This window comes from Canis lupus, chromosome 3, assembly GCF_011100685.1.
Source record: "Canis lupus familiaris isolate Mischka breed German Shepherd chromosome 3, alternate assembly UU_Cfam_GSD_1.0, whole genome shotgun sequence".
Classification (NCBI taxonomy): domain Eukaryota; kingdom Metazoa; phylum Chordata; class Mammalia; order Carnivora; family Canidae; genus Canis; species Canis lupus.
This window is the reverse complement of record NC_049224.1, coordinates 58754930-58776417: the sequence shown is the minus strand read 5'-3', so window position 1 is coordinate 58776417 and position 21488 is coordinate 58754930. Positions and strand designations below refer to the sequence as shown.

Genomic DNA, 21488 nt, shown 5'->3' with positions numbered 1-21488 from the left:
AACGCTTCACGCTGGGGCTCCTCGGCCAGGGGGGCTGCCCTGATTTGCAGGGGGGGAGTCTTAGGCCAGTGAAGACCCAGCCCTGTTCAGGCCTCGGCGGGTTGCGTATTATTTTACATTTTACATTTCTTTTGACAGAGGAGTTAAAAAGAAAAGAAAAATCAGCACTTTGCTTATTGCATTATCATGTGTTCCTTGTTTAACGTGTCTTTCAGGCCTCTCTGGCAAAGCTGTGGTTTTGTTGGGCTTTTTCAAAATACTTTACTGCTTGAGTCTTAATGAAAGCCGATATTGGAATTTCTTGCTAAGCTTCTCTGTTGCTAAATTCAGGGATCTGGTCCAGCGCCTTATTTTACAGACCAGGGAATGGAGAGGGCCAGAGAGAGGGGCTGGGATTGGCCTGAGATTGCGAAGCTAGACTCAGACCCTGTTTAAAAGTAGACATGCCAGGAATAGTGAGTGTCCGAAATGCAGGGCATCTACTTGTGTTTTCTGCTCTGACGGGTCTACTTTTTTGACTTAGAACATCAGTGGTTTTTGATGAGATAAAGTTTTCCCTTTACTGCCTTTGACTTCTGTCCTTTCTACGTGGTAAGAAAACAACAGGAGCATCTTATACTTGGACGCTGCTGTGGTGTGGGGCCGATGCTTCCCCAGGCGGGTGAGGACAGTGTGCTGGACCCTCCCTACCCGGCTTTCCTGGGGCGGGGCGCAGGGGACAGTTCTAGAGTGAGCTGGGACTCAGGGCGGCATGTGACTGATGGGGGGGGGGGTAAAGTGTGAGCGGGAACCACCCTGCTCTGCAGGTCTCTGTAGCCCCTGCATCGTCCGATGGTCTGCAGATGAATTCCCCGCCCTCTGCCCCTTTCTTGTGGTTGTTTGGTGCTCAGATGGACATGGAGTCAGTTTCTGAGTCACATGTAACTACACAGTCGTGCAGTCTTGTTCTTAACCCGCTTTTGTGGGAAGGATGCACATTCTCTGGTGTGGAAACTTCTCCCAGCTTAATGACAAACATTTGTTCGCTTGGGCAACCATGGTGTGTCCCACACAGAACAGCGGCAGGGGCCCGCAGGGGGCCCGCCGTACAGCCGCTATGGTCCTGTGAAGCTGTCTTGCCTGAGGGCATCCTCTTGGGGGTCTCAAAGTATTAATGAAATCTTTTGTCCAGATTTAACTTTTCACTGGCTCATCGTGGCTTCCCAGTTAGGACACTCCTCAAAGGCACGTGCAGTGTTCCGTGTGTGTGGTATCACAGTGGCTTGCTCTATCCCTCTGCTGCCGCCAGTCACTGTGCTCCTGACGGCGTGGTCTCCACTGCGCTTCCTGAGGTTTCCATCCTCATCTCACGCAGGCGGTGCCCAGATAGACATTGTGGAATGAGAGCACAGACGGTGGTCGCTCTGTAAGCTCTGGTTTAGGGAGGGCTTTGGCCCCCTGGAAGGGTGAGCTCAAGCCTCCAGTGTGTCAGATGACCCCCTCCCCTCGTGGCCTGCTGTGAGCACCTACTGAATACAACAGGCATCAACTATTCAGAGAGTGGATGCTCACCCAGAGTACAGAGGTTCTGTTCCCATCTCTTGTGTTTCATGACCTTGGCTGGGCTCTGAGGACACTGGTGTGGCCATGGGTCTATGTTTTAAGTAAAGGGCCTTATGGTAAATATTTTAGGTCTTGCTGCCATCCCATTTCTGACTCCTCTGCTGTCCTAGTACAGAACCATAAAATGAGCATAGCAGTGTTTCTATAACGTTTATTTATTTATGGACTCTGACATTTAAATTTCATGTGATTTTCACATGTCACAAAATACTGTTCTTTCAATTTTTTTTCAACCATTTAGAAGTGTGAAAACCATTCCTGGCTTGGAGGTGTATAAGAGTAGCTGGTGGATATGGCCCGGACTGTGGTCGAATGACTCGCATGTTTTAGGGGAAGGAACCTGGGGCACTTCTCACTCACTCACTGTGTGCTTAGGCACTGGGGGTAGAGGCTGAACCAAGTGAGTCCAGTTCCTGCCCGGTGGGGCTTTTTGTAGAGCAGGGAGATGGGCATTGGTAATGGCACCAGTGCTATGCAGCGTGGGAGGTGCATGTGTGACTGGGCCCCAATCTAGTATGTGGGGACGGCTGCAGAGACTTGCTGAGATGTGAAGGTTGGGTTGGTGTTGACCACAGGGGGAAGGGGGAGGAGTGTGGCAGGAGCAGAGGTGCGTAGGTGGGAGTGCTGTTTGCCTGTGGGGCTCAAGGAGTTCAGGTGGCAGCTGGGGAGAAGGGGCAGTCTGTGGAGGGGAGGCCTTTGGGGCCAGAACTACGGGAATCAGCAAAGAGTTTTAAGTGAGGGTTGACAGTCTTTTTCTCTCTTCCAAAGTGGTGGTTGGGTCACGTCCAGTACATTCATCTAACGCTGTTGTAGGATTATCCAGTCTGTGTATGAAGGGTGGAAGTAGTTACCTTACACACTGGCAGGAAGGTTTCACTTTTTTTTTTTTTTAAAGATTTTATTTATTTGATAGAGACAGAGCAAGAGCATGAGCAAGGAGAGGGGCAGGGGCAGAGGGGGAAACAGACTCCCCACTGAGCAGGGAGCCCGATTCCGATTCCGGGCTCTATCTCAAGGCCCTGAAATTGGGATGTGTGGTGAAGGCAGATACTTCACTGACTGAGCCCCCCAGGTGCCCCGGCAGAAAGGTTTCTAATGTGAAGATGAAGATATCATGGTCCATTGCTTCTTCAGCACCATGGTTTCAGGGAGAGTGGGGTCTGGGAAGCCGTTCAGGGGGTCTTCCCTGCGGGGGTGCACTGCCCATCCCAGGGCATTCCTCATAACTGCCTTCACCAAATGCTCTCCTCTTCCACCCGCTTTGCCTAGATGCACTTTGCCAATTTCCTTCCCCTTCGGAGGCAACTGTTTTTTGAGAAACAGGGAGGGGCCCAATGCCCTCGGGGCTGAGGTGCAAACACCAACTACCACCTCCCTGAGGCTTCTGAGGGGTGGACAGGTGTCCTTGCTCGGGTGTCTTTACCCATTGGCCATTGGGCTACCTCCCTCCTTTAGGTCAAAGCAGAACTGAGACCATTACCTTTCCTCCAAGGACAAGAAAAGACCATATTATTGTAGAAAAGACTCGGATTGATTAGGAACTATCGTAGAGATTCATGTGGCAGAGTCTCAGGGACACTGCAGTGGGTGTTTGCTTATGTCCTGTGGCGTCCAGGCCTCCGTGGGGCTGGCTCTCAGTGCTGGGTGGAGTCATGAAGTGGGGAGCAATGGTGCCCCTAACTAGCCATCTGCACATCCTGCCTCCAGTGCAGTGACCGGGACATACTAGCATGCGTCCTGTGAGGCTCTCTGGGTAGCCAAGGCAGGGATGGTCTCTGGGGAGCCTGTGGGTCCCCCAGTTGCCCCCTCAACAGTTGATCACAGCCTATTCAGGAAGCCCCAAGTACACAGGTCCAGGGCTGCGTCGCTCACCAAAGCAGGTCCAGTCCTGGTCAGGTCCCGGGGCATCTGCTGTCGGCCTGAGGGCAGAGATTGCCGTGGCTCACCTGCGTCCCATGCGCTTAGAGGGAGTCAGGCAGGTCATGGATGTACACTGCACACTGGTCCACTGACTGCATGCTCCCGTGGCACAGGGGAAGTTTTGCTGTCTGCTGATTCATTAGTGAATGTTCTAGAGCATCTGCCATGATGCTTTTTCTGAAATACAGCAGGAACTTCCCACTCATGTAAGAAACTACAATGTGAAGACTTTAAATATAGACTAGCACCTGATGGCTTTGGGAAAACCATGGAGGGAGATAGCATTTGTCTGTAGTATTCTGTATAGGGTGTGACTTCAGATGCCTGCCGGTGTCCTGATTCTGGGGCAAGTGTGGTGTATTTCTGTGGGGATGGAGAGGAGGGGAAGCCCATATGTAGAGGGCTGACTGGGAGGCATGAGGATTTCCCTGGGCATTGCAGAACTGGAGAGGCCTGTGTGACTGACTGTCAGGGAGTGCTCCAGGGAGGGTGGCTGCACTGCTTAGATCTTGGTGTAACTGTGTAGCTGCTCAAAGGCTTTGTGCCTGGCAGGCCAGCGGCCATGTTTCTGGTCACGCAAGATTCAGGGGCTTGGCTTCATCTGCTCACCTTTTTCAGATCGACCATGTGGGGGATCTGGAACATGGTGGGGAGGGATCCGCAGCGGAGTCTTTGGGACCTCCCTCTGGCCGCTCCCAGGGCCAGCCTCTGCACACTTGGCCCCACGGGCAACGACTTATCTGAGCATCGGATGGCAGGCCTGATGGTTGACGGGGTGGGCAGGCCCTGCCGTCAGAGATGTTCGTCTTAGACTATTTGAAGGCAGCACACCGATTTTCATTTCCTCTCCAGCTGTGTGACATCCAGTGAAGACTGCTTGCAGACAAGCTGGCCTGACTTTCCTTGTGGTTGCGGCCAGTTAGCCATTTGCCTGACAGATTCTGTGGCTCGAGGCCTTGATGGGCGCCTGGGGGAACTCAGGTGTCACCTCTGACCCTGGGGAGCTCGTTCTGGCCTGTTCGGGGTGTGATTAGGGCGCTGTCATTGAGTGGAGGAAGTCATGATGTGCTTTTGCTCCAAGGGTCATCATCCCTGAGTCGGAGGTAAAGGAGCCCTAACCCAGGTGCCAGGATGTGGGAACTGAGGCCCATAGCGGGGTGATGGCAACTCTGGACTGGAGCCTTCCCCGGATACATGAACTCAAGTGCTGATGTTAAAGCCAGCAGTCTGGTGATATTTACTTCATGTTTCCACTCTAGTCCGCAGGTAGGAAGTCAGGCTCACGCATGGGCAGGTACCTAAACTCGAGTCTGCCCTTTTCATGTTGCGGTGTAGGATGTGAGCGGTGTAGATGATAGGCTCCAGAATGAGTTGACTTAGTGGACATGCAGATCCTATTGGGAGCCTCCTCTCAGGCGGTGTACACCGAGAGGGTCAGGCCCAGCAGCTGGGGGTGTCCTTTTGCTGCCTGTGAGCCAGGCCCACTAGCAGGGCCTCAGGGTTTGCATAGCGCCCCCACACATCCTGTCCCACAGGTGACGTGCTGACTCCACTCTCGGTGTCTGTTGTTTGAAGAAAGCACAGACTGTAGGACAGGAACTTCCTGGGCACGTGCACATGGGGGTCCTGCCCCAGATATCCTGCTGCGCTGGGATGGCCAGGGATTGCCCACCTGTGGAGCCATCTCCGACCCTCCCACCGCAGATCCGTGGCCTCTCTCTGGGAACCACTGCTGTCCTCCAGGTGGCAAGTGACCGGTCCCTCTGCTGTGAAGTACAAAGGCCCATTTGCTGATGGTTTTCTCTGTGGAATGGAAATGGCTAAGCTGCGTGGGTGGAGGCTAGTGAAGCGTGAGCCCCATACCCTTGGGCTGACACTCTGTGGTTTCTATCTGCACATCTACTTTGCATTCTGAGTTTGTATGAGCTGTGGTTTGGGGCCCGTCACCCTCTTCCCAATTCCCCGAGGCCTTAAGGTTTGCATCTCCCAGCGTCCCATTTAGTCCCCAGCCTGCACTCTGTGTTGCCACTCCCCCAGGGGCCTTTGGGAGCAATGGTGTTTGCTGACATCAGTGGGGGGATGCTATTTCTGGGAGGGTGACTTTTAGTGATGGCCCCTCCATGTAGGGGAGCCGCCAGATTTCATCCAATACTTTCCAGAGACACTAGCTTGGTCCTAAAGACTGTTCGACACCCTGCAAGTCTGCTCACAGGGCAGGCAGACGTCTGCTGCCACACACCTCTGCCCCCAGGTCTCTGGCAGGTGGAGCCTGGGACCCCAGTTTCTAAACCTTTATACAAAGTCATTTCTGTGTCCTGCTTCTAAGTAAAAAGCATTGCTCCCAAGCAGTGTAGCATCACACTGTATGGAAACCATCACAGGCAGGGGTGCTGCGGGGCTGTCTGGTGGGCTGCTGGCTGTGGCTGCTGCAGCTTTCAATTAATTCTCCTGAGTCGTAAAGCCCCGGCTCTCCCTGATTGTGCAATAGCAGAGCTGATAGGAGCAGCAGGAATGCAGCCCCGTGGTCACTCAGAGGCCACGTGCCTCCATGGTCCCTGAAACAGAAAGCATCCTGAGGGCTCCCACCCTTCCTGCAGGAGCGTAGAGGCAGAGCAGCCTTGTCTTTGCCTGCGTCACTGGGCCCAGCCCCCCCACAACCCCATCTTTGGGGCCCTTTTCCTGTGAACGTGCATTGGCTTCACCTTGTTCTGTGTCAGGTCTTCCCCCGGCCTTGCCCTTGTTCTAATCTCTGTGACATCGTCAGAGCTGGAAAGATGGGTTTGTCTCTGTGAATTTGCTTTTTAAAAGAGGGTGTTAGAGTGATAAGGAGGGGGAGCCCCGCCGACTCCACCTCCCAGGCTGGGTGGGAAGTGGGCACCTCCCCTTGGGTCTGGGTTCTTGCTCAGCCTTTGAAAAAGGATTTAGATTACAATTTGTGTGACTATTTTATTTTATTTTATTTTATTTTATTTTTTTTTTTTGTGTGACTATTTTAATAGATAACAAGAAGATGCTGATTCTAACATAGTTTGAAAGAGAGGAGGTAAAAGCTTATGGTGCCACCAGAGGAAAGGAGGGCCGTGTGGATGCTCCCCTCTCTCCGGGCTGGGACGTCCCGTCTGGGTCCCCCCCCCCCCCGTGGCTGCTGATGGCTCAGACACAAGACCTCGCATCTGTTTTGTTGGTCTGGGGCCAGATCCCTTGAGATTCTTTCCAGGCTCATGATTTTGAAACATTCAAAAGAAAATTTGGAATCTTATCAGATTTGGATTGTGGTCTGTTTTTCATCTGAGTTTTGTATCATCAGGCTGCTTACCACTCACTTGAGCTTTTTGTTGCTTATGGAACAATTAGGTTAGACGTGTCTTGGGGATCCAGATATCCTTCCTCAGGTTTAAGAAACAAAAGTTTTTCTTTTTTTTTTTTTTTTAAATTTTATTTATTTATTTATGATAGTCACATAGAGAGAGAGAGAGAGGCAGAGACACAGGCAGAGGGAGAAGCAGGCTCCGTGCACCGGAAGCCCGACGTGGGACTCGATCCCGGGTCTCCAGGATCGTGCCCTGGGCCAAAGGCAGGCGCCAAACCGCTGCGCCACCCAGGGATCCCTAAACAAAAGTTTTTCATTGTGAGCGGCCATCATGTCCTCTTAAGCAACGTGCCGTATGATATGTGCCCTCCTTCCTGTGGCTCTGCCTTGAGCAAGGGTCATGCTATTCTCTGGGTTTGTAAATATGGGGTGGGGGACAACCCTTTGGGGAGCAGCCCAGCATTTGCATCCTAGGTGGGATACTAAAGTGCCGTGTTACCACATACTGTGTGACCTAGTTCTGCCGGGGTGGCAGATGGGATGTTTGCACTGGGTGTTGAGTGAGTAGGAGTTTGCAGATGGTTGCTAGTGCAGCAGGAGCAAGGTCTGTGGAAGCTGACCCAGCTTGTGTGTGCCTGTGGTGTGGGGGGAGGCCACCGTCCTGCAGAGTGCAGCACTGTGTGGGCCAGGTTAGTGTGCAGGTCGCAGGGCATGTGGAAGCCATCCGGGAGTCTGGAAGCATGGGGTATATGTGACCTCGCTGGGTAGGTGTGAGAAGGTTTGGAGGGGGACAGTAAGGATGGCAGGCTGCTGTGGGGCCCCTGGGTGGGTGAGCCAGAAGAGTACCAGGGAGCGTGAGCGCAGGGACAGTGGGGCCTTCACCCTGCAGAGCTGGCAACTCCATTGGGTTAGAGAGTGGCTTTTCTCTCCTCCATGGCACACGTGGCGCTCCTGTTGCCCCTGGCGTCTTCACTGCGGAGTTCTGGGGTCCCTGTGAACCGTCAGCCGCACTCTCTGGCCAGGTGGAGCAGTGCTGACCATGCTGTGTGTCTGGAGGACCGCCGTGTTGGGGGGCGGTGGTTGGGGACCAGCCGTCCTTGCCTTGAAGCCAGCACACTCACAGGGTCTTATTGTCTGCCTCTCAGCATCGAGGAAAACCGTGAGGGGCTTCTGAGTCCTGCTGACATGCTGGGAAGATGTGTAGTCATGGGTGTGTGCTACCCCCTCTTCCGTGTGACAGCAGGGAGTGCAGGCCTAGGACTCAGAGGTCTTGGGTGGTGGTGGAGACGGGGATAGCTGTTGCCCGGTGAGTAGGGGTGGCTTGTTGGTACTGTTTCAAGCTTGCTGGGTGTGAGCAGGTTTGACTGTCGCAGCTGTGACACTAGGTATGTTCCTGTGGTCACTCACGTACTCCCAACGGGGCATCACAGGCCCGCTGGCGACGCATGTCACGGAGAATGTATCGTCCTCAGGGTTGTGAAGGGAATCGGTAGGTGTGTTTGGGGACAGAAGAATATTCGAGAGGACACATAGCAAAGCATTATTGACATTGTATCCGGTGATGGGGTTGTGGTCAGGTTCTCCTGTGTTTTCCAGATTTTGCACAGCAAACATAGGTCGTTACTATTATTTGAAATACAAGTCTAAAATGTGTTGTTGCATTTTTTTTTATTTTTATTTTTTATTTTTTTTTAATTTTTATTTATTTATGATAGTCGCACACAGAGAGAGAGAGAGAGAGAGAGAGAGGCAGAGAGACATAGGCAGAGGGAGAAGCAGGCTGCGCCACCCAGGGATCCCTGCATTTTTTTTTTTTTAAAGAAGATGAACAGGAGGGCAGCCCAGGTGGCTCAGCGGTTTAGCGCCGCCTTCGGCCCAGGGCGTGATCCTGGAGACCCGGGATCAAGTCCCACGTCAGGCTCCCTGCATGGAGCCTGCTTCTCCCTCTGCCTGTGTCTCTGCCTCCCTCTCTCTCTGTGTGTCTCTCATGAATAAATAAATAAAATCTTAAAAAAAAAAAAAAAAAGAAGAAGAAGATGAACAGGAGCTCCTAGGCAGACAGGAGTCCTTGCAGCGTGAATGCCTGCAGAGCTGTGTGGCCGGGGCCATGCGCTCTTCCACCACCTGCAGGTTGTTTACTCTGTGTCTTCGTTTATTATTTGTCTTTTTTTTTTAATATTATTTGTCTTTTAATTCTGGATCTGGTGTTTTTGGACAGACATTTCTTTTGGGGATTAGAAAGGTCTTTACGTTCTAAGAGAATAGGGTTGTTGCAGTAGCAACTTCCCCTTCGTTGCTGGGGAGAATAATCAACCCTATGTCGTGTTCCTATCTCTGCCAAGAGAACTTGTGTGGATTGGCACCGTGCTACACGGCAGGTTTAAAGTCCAGAGTCAGGGCAGCCCAGGTGGCTCAGCGGTTTGGTGCCGCCTTCAGCCCAGGGCATGATCCTGGAGACCTGGGATCGAGTCCCACATCGGGCTGCCTGCATGGAGCCTGCTTCTCTCTCTGCCTGTGTCTCTGCCTTTCTCTCTGTGTGTCTCTCATGAATAAATAAATAAAATCTTAAAAAAAAAATAAAGTCCAGAGTCAGACCCTCATGCACACCTTTGAAAATCGGCAGAAATCTACTCGGCCATCGTTGTGGGATGCAGAAAGTGACAAACTTAATTCCGTAGGCATTTTCTTTGGGTGATTTAAATGATTTTTATTGTACATTTCAAATCTCGAATCAAATTTGAAATCATTTTATTTATTTATTTTTAAAGATTTTATTTATTCACAAGAGACACACACACACACAGAGAGAGAGAGAGAGAGAGAGAGGCAGAGACACAGGCAGAGGGAGAAGCAGGTTTCATGCGGGAGCCCAACGTGGGACTTGATCCTGGGACTCCAGGATCGCACCCTGGGCCAAAGGCAGGCTCTAAACCGCTGAGCCACCCAGGGATCCCCAAATCATTTTATTTCTTTCCAAATTTCTAACCGGTTGTCCTAATGCCATGGTTTATTTATTTATTTATTTTTTTAATGCCATGGTTTAATAGTGAATATTCCCACTGATCTTGTTTGAGGTGCTGTGTTTGCTACCTGCTTAGCTCTGCGTTGGACTCCCTGGTGGCACACACGGGCCAGTCGTGCCTTCATCACGAGCCTCTCTGCTTGGCAGGGCAGAGCCTCACGCCTCATCTGTTTTGTTCAGAGTTCTCAAAGGTTACACTTTAGATGAATTTTGTTATCTCCTTGCCATGCCTTGATGAGCTCCTGTAGCATTTTGGATTTTTGGAAAGTTTCTGTAATGCACAAGGCTCTCCCAGGCCAGGCATTTTGTATTTTGGTTGTAATTGTGACCATGTTTCTAGCTGTTTATTGCCATTGTAAAGGATACCCTTTGCTCACTGGGCGTGTCTGAGGCAAGAATTGACTGGGTTGCACCCAGTTCTGTGTCCTTGGCGTGGATGGTGGCACTTGGCCTATGTTACGCGCCTGGTAAATATTTGCCGAGTGAATGAACACACATTTTTGTGTACATGGCATCTTTCCATTTCCTGTTTTTGGGATTCCTTTAGGTAGATACCCAGGAATGACATTGAGTCACAGGGGACAAGCTTTGTGCAGCTTCTCCAGTGGGCTAAGGCGTGATGGTGGAGGTTCTTTACTGCAGGGCTGGAGACCTGGGGGTATTGCGTGGTGGGAATGTGGTCAGGGACCAGGCCTGATTCCCGTGATGCTGTTGGCTCCCTGTGCCAGCCCTCCCCCTAATAACACACCCACCTGCGAGGAGCGGGCCCTGGAGAAATGTATGTTGATATGAACTCACTTGTGACCAGATGACTTTATTCTAGGACTTTTCTGAGCCCTGGGAAGAGCACCAGGCTTGGGGGGAGTCCAGGGGAAGGGACGGGGGCAGCAGGGGCATTGTGTGGTTCTTCTCAGCCACTGAAGACTGAAGTCTGTGTCAGGCCAGAGGTGGGCGGCCTGGTTTTCATTCTCTGAATGGACATGACGTGGAACTACACAGCAGGCGTCCTGTCAGTGCTGTGCCTGCCTAGTCCAAGTCTGTCCCTGACTCAGGATGCTCACCCGACTGTGGAGGGATGCCTTTCCAAGATGTTCTGTTTGGTTTGTGGGGACTGGTGCCGTGTTTGACTGAAATTAGCTGCCTTGGAGCAGTAGCAGCAGCTGAACATGGGGAGAGGATGAGTCAGACATTTGAGTGCCTAACCGTCTATAAGACACTGCATCAGGCATCTTGGACCACATCGAGAGCAGCAGGTCTGGCCTCTGCCTTCAGGGAGCTTAGGCTAATGAGAGACATGCAAGGAGTAGACTTGCATCCATGGGGAGCCTACCTGGAGTATATCCCATTCAGTGGATGGAGAGAACGTGCAGGCTCAGGTCAAGGAAACTCTCTGGAGGGAACATTTACTTTATTTTTTTTTAAAGATTTTATTTATTCATGAGAGACACAGAGAGAGAGGGAGAGAGAGAGGCAGAGACACAGGCAGAGGGAGAAGCAGGCTCCATGCAGGGAGCCTGACACAGGACTCGATCCCCAGTCTTCAGGATCATGCCCTGGGCTGAAGGCGGTGCTAAACCGCTGAGCCACCCAGGCTGATCTGGAAGGAATATTTACATGGGGCTTTAAAGGCTGTGTAGGAGTTGGGGAGACTAGTGTTCTGTAAGACTGAGGATATGGCCCGCCTGTGTCTTGAGATGGCAGATGCTGTCACCTGGCCTCTTGCTGGACGCTTGTCACCCATAGGCACCTCCTGTGTGCTAAGTGTTGGCTCTGCCCCTTCCAGCATGAGTGGAATGCCCATCTGGCTCTCCAGAATGTGGGATTCGAGCATTGTAAATTGGCAGTAGGGGGCAGATGGTCTCCCAGTCCTGCTCCCCATCCCTCTGGCCATTGGGTGCTTGGCTGGTATGTGTGCTGGTGACAGGCTTCAGCACTGACCAGCTCATTTGTCAGCACCCAGCTGTGGCTCATGGAATGTTCCAGGACATCAGAGTGCTTGAGGGTCAGCTTGCTCTGTTGGAGGAGGGCAATGGAAGCGCTGAAACAGTGAGCCATCAGCTGATGAGCTCACCTGCCGTCGGCATCTCCGTGGCTGAAGAGCAGAGAAATCATCTTCAGTCATACAGTCCTGGAGGGGAGAGGTGGCAGCTGCACCACACCCCAGGAACCCGATGCCCTTGGCCCTATTTCTGTCCCCAAAGCCATGTCCCACCAAGCTTGGCGCTCAACATGGACTGCTCGTGGCACCGCGGTCTAGAGCAGCATGTTTGTCACATGGTGTGAGCCATGACCTGTGTGCTTTAAGTTGTCAGTGTAGGTGAGATAACTTTAATAAATATATTTGTTAATCCGAGGTATCCAAAGTATTCCTGCACCACCTCATGTGGCACCAGCTCATGTCATGTGTCCAGTGGCCGTGGTGCCGGGCTTATCTGGACAAACTTTACCTGTTGAACCCAGATTGAACCGGGTGACCAAGAGCCTAGTTAGTGATGCTGATCTAATCAGGAGGGGGCGAGGTTGGCCCTTGGCGGGTCCTCCGTGCAGGAGTGCCAGAGGGAACCCGCGGAGGCTGGCTGGACTTGTGGCAATTGGCCGCAGGGCACTGCCTGTGCGTGTTTGTCTTGGGTTCTCAGCACCCTGTGGCCGCACCTCCCTGCTGACAGAATGTGCCCTGGATCCTTTCACTAGCTGCTTGGGATCGAAGTCGAGATGCTTTTGGTGCTTTCCGGATTTTTAGGAAGGAAGGAACCCCAGTTAATCATTGCCTTGAGGTGGTTTTGTTGCCATATTGACCAGATTTCTGTAACATGAATAATGGGTCAGACATTGAGAACATGTGACTTTGTTTTTGCCTCAGGGATTGAGTGAGAGAGGATCATGAGGTACTGTTTCCCCCCAGATTTCCCCTTTAAACCAAGGATTGTCAAAGCTGGTCTGTCATGGTGCCCATGTTGAGGAGCAGTAGGAGGGGGTCGCCACAGTGCCCAGTGCCCTTCCTCTGGTTTCCAGCGTGGAGCATCCTTGGATGCCTTCCCAGAGGCTAACAGGTGGAAATACGGTTATTTGACATGGCGTGGCCAGGACGCCACCCCTGACTGCACAAGGCGGGAGCTCTCGAGATGGGCTTTGTGCAAGTGCCATGTACAGGGGCAGTGAGAATGCCCAGCCTTCCTAAAACCACCTGTGGAAGGTGTTCTGTGTCTTCCCAGAATCCCAGGTCCCACAAATGGGAGGATTTCTCACCAGGATGACTTCCCGGTGTTCATGCCACTTGCTCTGCTGGATTGCATGAGCAGCAGCTGCCCATCCCGATGGTGACTTACTGCCACTGGCCTTGGGACAGGGTGTCTATCTGTCCTGCCATGGCTCCGTAACACTGTCCGTCCCCCCCCCCCCCCCTTTGCAGGCTCCTAATCGTCAGCTCATGACCTACTGGCTGCAGGAGCTCCAACAGAAGCGGTGGGAGTACTGCAGTGGTCTGGACATGGTCAGGTGGGACAGCAGGACCTCCCCGACCCCGGGGGATTTCTCTAAGGGTCTCGTAGCCAGAGATAACTCAGGTGAGTCACAGGTGGGGGGACCCATGTTACTTTCTTGTGCATAGCCGTTCACCATGGCAGGGCAGCCCACATGGATGTTGGGAACCAGAGTTACTATGACCCTGTTTCATTGGTGGTGTTCCCCAGCTTCTGGTGATTCTGTGTGCTGAGTCATACTCAAGCCTGATAATGACCTCAGGGGTTGGCCAGGGCCATGCCCAGCGCCCCTAGTGGACAAGAAGCTGGGGTCCGCCGGTGGTGACCCCTATGCCCCCCTGAAGGTGGAGCGCCCCATGACGCGTTCCCAGACGTGTGCACCCTCTGTTCTCAAAGCCTGCACTCCATCATCTCCCCGAGGGAGATGCTACCCGGTTTTGTCCCTTTCCAGATTGTGGCATTTTCACAAGTCCTGGTAATTCCTGGACGGTCTCAGAGTAGAGATAATGTGACTTTATATTCGAAAATCAAAAAGCCAAGCATGGGGTCAGGGCTAGAATGTGAACAGTGTGTCCACCCCTTGCAGTCATGTTATGAAGGACAGATGGCAGACTGTGTTAAGTATAATAGTATGATACAATTTTGAATCCATTGGGGTTACATTTACTTGTCATCAACAGAAAATCTAAAAGGGGACGTGTTGGTTTCATGATGGGCAGCACGCAGTGGGCAGAGCCACTTGCCGGGGCTGGTGCTGTTCACGGTCCTTCGTGGGTCAGATCTCCCACTTGGCCACTGTGGGTGCCCTGGGGCCCCTCAGCCTGCACCTCCTCAGCTGGACTGTCCCCTAGCTGGCAGGGAAGTGGGGAGGCAGGGTCCTCACACTGTGAGAAAGGAGGGGCTGCAGGAGCCCTGGAGCCCAGCGGGCACCACCACCCCGGCCTGCTAACATTCCTTCTCAGGAGTTGGTGCTTTCCGTGTAGGCATGGAAATCTCGTGACCAGGATTTGCAGCTTTGCATCAGTCAGGCTGCAGAGAGGGATGGTTGGTGGTGTCCATCTCCTCCACACCCACATCTTGTACCAGGCTCCTGCAGGCGCACTCTACCTCACACAGAAACTCTGCGGGTCTCCACACCCCACACCGGCCCCTGTGGGCTCGCCCTGCCACACACATGGACTCCACACCCCACACCGGCCCCGGTGGGCTCTCCCAACCTCACACAGAGACTACGGGTCTCTGCACCCTGCAGGCTTACCCTGCCGCACGGACTCTGCATCCTGCACTGGGCCCTGCAGGCTCCCCCTGCTGCATGGACTCCGCATCCCACACTGGGCCCTGCGGGCTCACCCTATGTCACACAGAAACCTTGCAGGTCTCCATACCCCACACTGGGCCCTGAGGGTTCGCCTTGCTGCACACATGGACTCCACACCCCATACCGGGCCCTGTGGGTTTGCCCTGCCTCATACAGAAACCCTACAGGTGTCCACACCCCGCATCAGGCCCTGCCCCACACACGGACTCTGCACCCATCCCAGGCCCTGTGGGCTCACCCTGCCGCACACAGAAACTCTGCACCCCAGACTGGGCCCTGTGGGCTCGCCCTGCCACACACACGCACACCCTGCTCATCTCTGCACCTGCACGGTGAAGACCTAGTTTCCATGAAGCAGTACTTGACAAAGACGACGTGCAGGGGCCTTCCCAGCTGTTGGGCAGGAGGCAACATAAGGAGCTGATGACCCTGGCCCAGGAGCTGCATGCAGTTCTGTTTACTTCATTTACCACGTATACTGATGAGCAAACCAGCGGGGGATGGCAATACCTGGTGTTTTGAGACTTCCTGCAAGTTGAGGACCACAGAAGCACTCATCACAAGAGTCTGGAGCACCCAAGTACCCGTCTGAGTACAGCTGGTGCCTCTTAACAGAAAATGGCAGAACAGACGGTTTCAGGGGAGACCACACACTTCCTCCTCGGGGCAGGTGAGGTGAGGCGGCTGCTCTCTCAGCTGGTGACTCTGCAGGGACTGCAGCTGGCAGAGGGCAGGGCCCGCATGGGGCAGGATGCAAAGCTGTGGTGGCTCCACGGACTTGTTTAAGCTGTCTCCCCGTGAGCTGGTCAGAGAGGCTGTGCTGTTGTGTGACCCCGATTATAAAGTACCACAAATGCTATGTGTCGTTTGGAAGTGGCATCCACAACTCCAGCGTTGTGCCTGAGAGGCAGCCAGTCCCAGTGCGCAGAGCTCTCCGGACTTGGACACACCGTTTCCCCATCTGTGAACAGGATGCTCTCTGAGACTCCTGGCCGGATGTGCTGTGATTTCTCACATCAGATCCGGAAAACAATGTGTGTGTGAGGATGGCTTCTAGCTGTGCCTGGGAGGGGCCTCCTCAGAGCCTGGCTAAGGGTAGATGGGGTGCAGGTGAGCTGGGTGGGTTTTGGTGAGGTTGATAGGGTGCAGGTGAGCTGGGTGGGTGCTGTGAGGGAGAATGGGGTGCAGGTGAGCTGGGTGGGTGTTGGTGAGGTTGATGGGGTACAGGTGAGCTGGGTAGGTGCTGGTGAGGGAGAATGGGGTGCAGGTGAGCTGGGTGGGTATTGGTGAGAGAGGATGGGGTGCAAGTGAACTGGGATGATACTGGTGCTGAGGCTGGGGTCTGAGTGGATTGCAGGAGGTGGCAGAGGCAGGAGAGGGAAGCCGTGTGCCAGATGTGGGCCCCACCCTGTCTTGGGATCTCCCAGAAGTTGATGGCAGGAGAGGCAGGTCAGAGGGAGATGCACGAATTCTTTGGGGACCTACAGGGCCTGCCACCCTGGCTCCTCATCCCTCCATCTTTTCTTCATTCATAGTCTGGGTCCCCGGTGCGTATGAGCCCCTCTCTGCTGGCTGCTGGTCACAAGGTTTACCTCCGTGGTGGGAGCAGCCCGGCGGGATGTGTAGACTGGCCCACTGGGGAGAGCCTCCGTGCTCCGTACACAGTCTGCCTTCACTTAGATTTCTCTGATGCCTCTGATCGCCCCTCCACAACCTGGAGTAAAACTCTGAGATAAAGGGGAAAGAAGAAGCTTGTTCTTGTTAAGCCCTCTGTGTTCTCCAGCTCCCACAGAGGACGTGTTCTGCTGTGTTCTGTGTCTCCTGTGGGAGTGGCCTTTGCCCGTGGCTTTCTCCCTTTCACAAATGACCCGACGTCCCGGCAGGGTTGAGACAGTGGAAGAGCAAGGGGAGTTCTGCTGTCACTGTTGGGAGGGTCAGCATGGCCCGTGGGGAGGGCTCCAGGTCTGGAGAGCGGGGGTCCCAGCACCCCTACTGAGAGGCGGCACTGTCAGAACCTGGGAAATGTGAAAACCTGGATCCATCCATCCTTCAGGGTCGCCGTGAGGGCATTTAAAACATTTGAACATGGGCAACCCGGGTGGCTCAGCGGTATAGTGCTGCCTTCGGCCCAGGGCGTGATCCTGGAGACCCGGGATCGAGTCCCACATCGGGCTCCCTGCATGGAGCCTGCTTCTCCCTCTGCCTCTCTCTCTTTCTTTCTCTGTCTCTTATGAATAAATAAATAAATAAAATCTTTGGAAGAACAAAAGCAAAACATTTGAGCAGAGCAGGGAACATCTGAACGCCAGAACCTTCCCACCAAAGCCCCGGGATTGGGTCGGTGCCCATCAGGACTTCAGGGAAACTATGCTATCACCTGGCTGGTGTCCCCGCCAGGTGGCTCCCGAATGCTGATGTGAGGTCGTGGGTGGGGAAGCCAGCTGCTCTGCTCCTAACAAGGAACTCTACTGTTGTTCAAAAGCCAAAGATGAGGCAAAATGATGCTAATAGCAAAATTGGGAAATTGCTTTTTCGTGTGGAGTGATTACCTACAGAGATGCTGTGTCCACCAGCGTCCCCCCTCGCCTCTGGCCCTTCTCTCTGACACAGCCTTTGGGCCTTGAGCTCCTCGGGAAGTGGCTCCAGTGTGGCCTCAGGGCGGCTGCAGAGCCTGGAGTTTTGTTGGCTGGAGGCGCTCTGCACAAATGTTTGACAGCCACCGCTCACCTGTCCCCAGCCACACAGAAGGAGGCGGGCCAGCTTTGCTGCAGACACTAGCGCTACGTCCACTTCCTTGCCTGGCTTGTGCTGCTTCGCTGCAAGGCTCTGAGAGGACCACCCCTGGGGGAGCCCAAGCCTCGATTTAGCCCATCCCCGAAAGAATGGAGGTGTCCCTCATGCGCCAGCGATTGGCTAGGCATTGTGGCGGTGCCCCACCCTGGGGTGTGGTGCTCGTCTTCCCAGGGCCAGGGGACTGGTCCCGGTTCTGTTGGAACCTGTTTTCTGTTTCCTGGAACTCCAACTGAGATATCGGGCGCTGAGGCTGTGGAGAAGTGAAGAGGAGCCACCATAGTGGGACCGTGAGTGGGGCCTTCCCCCACCTTGTCCAAGGTCCCTGCAGCGTCTTCTGGAACCCCAGGCTCTGCATCATGCTCTTTTATCTTATGTCTCCTCCCTAGATGTGTTCTTGCTGTTGGTGTAGGCTGAGGGTGCCGTGCTCACCGTGCACTGGTAAATCGAGCCAAGATTCGGGCACCTGTGCTCAGGTGTAACTCCTGGCTGCCCCCTGTTCTGTTCCCCAGTGCCCCTCCTGCTCTTCCCACTCTGGACCTGCTCTGGCTGCGCGCCCTCCCTGTGGGCCAGAGCCAGGTACCCCGTACTGACACACGGCCCTCCCTTCATGTTGCTCACAGGGTACTCTTTCCATCGTGGCCCCCTGGTGACCCACCTACACAGAGAGAGCCCATCTTTGGGGTCGGTTTCCAGGCCCGCACCCCATATTCCCTGTGTGCTGTTCCTCCGCAGACGCTGTCCCGAGTTGCTCAGATCTGGCACTCCTCTGACGAGAAGCCGCTCTTTCCCGATGTCCCGCGTTCAGCAGGCCTTTCGGCTTTTGCCTTTATGGGGAGAGTGAGGGTTTACACCGTAGAGTGGAGATGCTTTGTGAAGGGGATGTGTAGGGCAAGCCGCCGTCTGTTCACAAGCGTGCCCTACTCTCAGAGTATCCCATTGGGGAAAATACAAAGCATTTGTCTTTGGGGACATCTTTTCAAAATGTTAATTTCTTACTATGGGAAGTTTTATGCAGAGAATCTGTAAGATTGCCCCCATGTTTTCGGGGTGATTCCCGAAATTACTACCTCATGGACACATCAGGTTTCCTGGACACCCCTACCCACTTTGTTATTTTGAAGCAAATATTATTATTTATTTGTTAAATAACCAAATATTCTTCTTTTGAAGCAAATCCTAGACGTCATACTGTTTCAACCTTCAGTATTGCAAAAGCTTACATTTTAAAGCTATTCTGGAATTTGATCAGGCTTTAGCTCCAGTGCTTCTGTGGCTTTACTGAGCCACTCTCTGGGACACCCAAACTTACTTCCTTGAGGTCACCACTGCAGATGTTAGCATATGCATGCAGAATATTCTTACTCGCCCTTTTCTTGGAGGAAGAGTGTTAGTATAATCTGATCTGCACTTTGCATCATGGCCTGTGGCTTATCCTGGAGTCATTCCATCAATGCAGGCGAGTGGACCTTGGCCATCACGTTATGCTGCTCTGCCGAGCCGCGAGACAGCAGAGGGGACCCTACCCTGCCTCTCCTGTTCCTGGGCTGGTGCCGGGACCCTGGGTGCTTTGGAGCATGTCCCAAACATTGAAGTAGTTTAGGTGAAAGTGGTCGCAGAACATGGAAGCCACCCCAGGTGACGCCATGTGGCAGGTGTCCTCCAGGTGTTTATATAGCCCATCAAGTCCATGCCTCAGGTAGGAACCCAGGCCCACGTGGAAGTGTTGAGGAACTGATGTTTGTTTGCCTGTCTTTCAGATGTAATTTGCCCGCATCCAGATGCTTCTGCAGAAAAAGCCAGAAATGTCCTCGCTGTGGAAACCGTCCCTGGAGAGCTGGTGGGAGCACAAGCAGCTCATCAGCCAGCCCCAGGGCACCCAAATTCCATTAATTTCTCTTTCAAACAGTGGGGCACTGAGCTCAAGTGAGTCTTTGGAAAGCAACATATGAAACTGAAAATTGATTATTTCTGATGTTATAATCTTATGTATGAAATTCTGAAAGCACCTTGCATTTGTCATTGACAAGGTCCTTTCAGGTAGTTGGTGTTTTTTTTTTTAGCATGTGGGGAATGCCTGTTGCTTGCCTCATATTGTGCCAAGCAGAAGCTGGCCTGGAAGAGTTCTGTCTGAGGTCTTGGGGCTCCCACGGGGCCAGCCCCCTTCCTAGGCCCCCAAGGCCACACCCCGGGCTTCTGTCCTCTGCTTGTGTGTGAGCAAGCGAGAGGGGCCTGAGCTGTGTTTTTAGGAAATACTTTATGTATTTTACGGAGACATGATTCACGGACCATAATGTTCACCCGTTTAAAATGTAAGGTTTGGTGGTTTTTAGCACACATGGCCGAACCTTAGTACCTGCTAGCATCCTCTTCCCATTTCCCTGCAGCCTTTGGCAACCACAGATCTGCTTTCTGACCCTGTGGGCTTGCCTGTCCTGCACATATGCTGAAAATGGCCTCCCAGGAGATTTTGTACCTGGTGCCTTTCACTGACCTGCTGTTAGCAGGGTCCAGCCCTTCATAGCCTTGGTTAGGGCTTCATGTCTTGTTACAGGGAAACAAGGCTCTACTATGTGGGCAGACCACCTGTGTGTGTCCTTCTTTTGGCGCACATGCGGGTCCTCTCCACATGATGGCTGTTATGAACGGTGCTGCTGTGAACACTGGGGACAGGTTTCGATTCTCTGGGGTCTGCAGTGGGAGTGGCACCGCCCGGCCGGGCACTAAGTTTGTGCATGCCCTTCTTCAGAGGCCACCTCGCATTGCGTCCCCAGCAGCATATGTGGAGGTTACAGCCCCCACACCCTCCCGGTGCTCGGGTTTCTCGTTATCCCCAGTGGTGGAGTGGAGCCTCGTGGTTGGGATTTGCATTTCCCTGGTGACTAATGGTACTGCGCAGCTTCGTGTGCTTATTGGCCGTTTGTAGATTTTTGGAGAGACATCCCATTAGATCCTTTGTCCATTTGTTAATTGCGTTTTCTTTCTTTTATGTCTTGATGGTATTCACAGGCTGACATGCGTGGAACTACCTTGTTCTTTTAATTTTTTTTGAGAAAGGCAGAAGCAGGGTGGGGGGCAGAGAGGGAGGAAGAATCTCAAGTAGACTCTGCACCCAGCATTGAGTCTCACACGGGGCTCAATCTCTCTACCCTGAGATCTCGATCTGAACTAAAATCAAGAGTTGGATGCTTAACCGACTGAGCCCCCCCAGGTGCCCCCAAATTGCCTTTTTGTAAATACTTAAATTTTAGAACAGGTTTAGGGTTACAATAAATCGAGAGGAAAAATTTTTTTATACATCCTTTCCCCACCCTCACCCCCACCCCTACCCCCATCGTCACAAGAATGGTATATCTTGTACCATGGATGAGCCTGCATCGACACAGTGTCCTGATCCAAAGTACATCATGTACGTTAGGGTCACTCTTGCTGTTGTGCATTCTGTGGGTCTGGACACCCATTTAACGACATGTGTCCACCTATTAATAGTATCCAGTGGAGTATTTTCATTGCCCTAAAAAATCCTCCATACTCTGCTTATTTATCTTGCTCCCTGACCCACCTCTAACAATCACTGATCTGTCCATTGTCTCCATAGTTTTGAATGTCAGTTTTATTGGAATCACAGAATAGTGGTCTTTTCTGATTGGTTTCTTTCACTTAGTAATATGCATGTAAGGTTCCTCCATGTCTTTTCATCCTGATAGCTCATCTGTTTTTAGTGCTGAATGATATCCCATTGTCCAGACATAGACAGTTTATTAAACCATTCACTTATCGAAGGGCATCTTTATTGCTTCCGAGTTTGGGCGATTATGAACAAAGCTGCTGTAGACATCCACGTGCAGGTTTTGTATGGGCATAAGAGTCTTAACTTCTTTGTGTAAATGCCAAGGAGTATGACTGTCGGGGATTGTATGTAAGAGCATGTTCTCTTTTGTAAGAAGCTTCCAAACTGTCTCAAAGTGACCACACCATGCAACATTCCCACCATCAGTGAATGAGAGTGCCTGTTGCCCCCCATCCTCACCAGCATTTGGTGGTGTT

At 52.7% G+C, this 21488-nt stretch overlaps 1 protein-coding gene across 1 annotated transcript in view; it reads left to right on the top strand.

The window, feature by feature from the left end:
- TBC1D2B (TBC1 domain family member 2B) overlaps window positions 1-21488 on the top strand; it is a 67012-nt gene that overhangs the window by 7458 nt on the left and 38066 nt on the right. The window contains exons 3-4 of the mRNA XM_038533691.1: window positions 13264-13417; window positions 19202-19367. Coding sequence (XP_038389619.1) covers window positions 13264-13417; window positions 19202-19367 — 320 coding nt within the window. The remainder of the gene's footprint in view (window positions 1-13263; window positions 13418-19201; window positions 19368-21488) is intronic.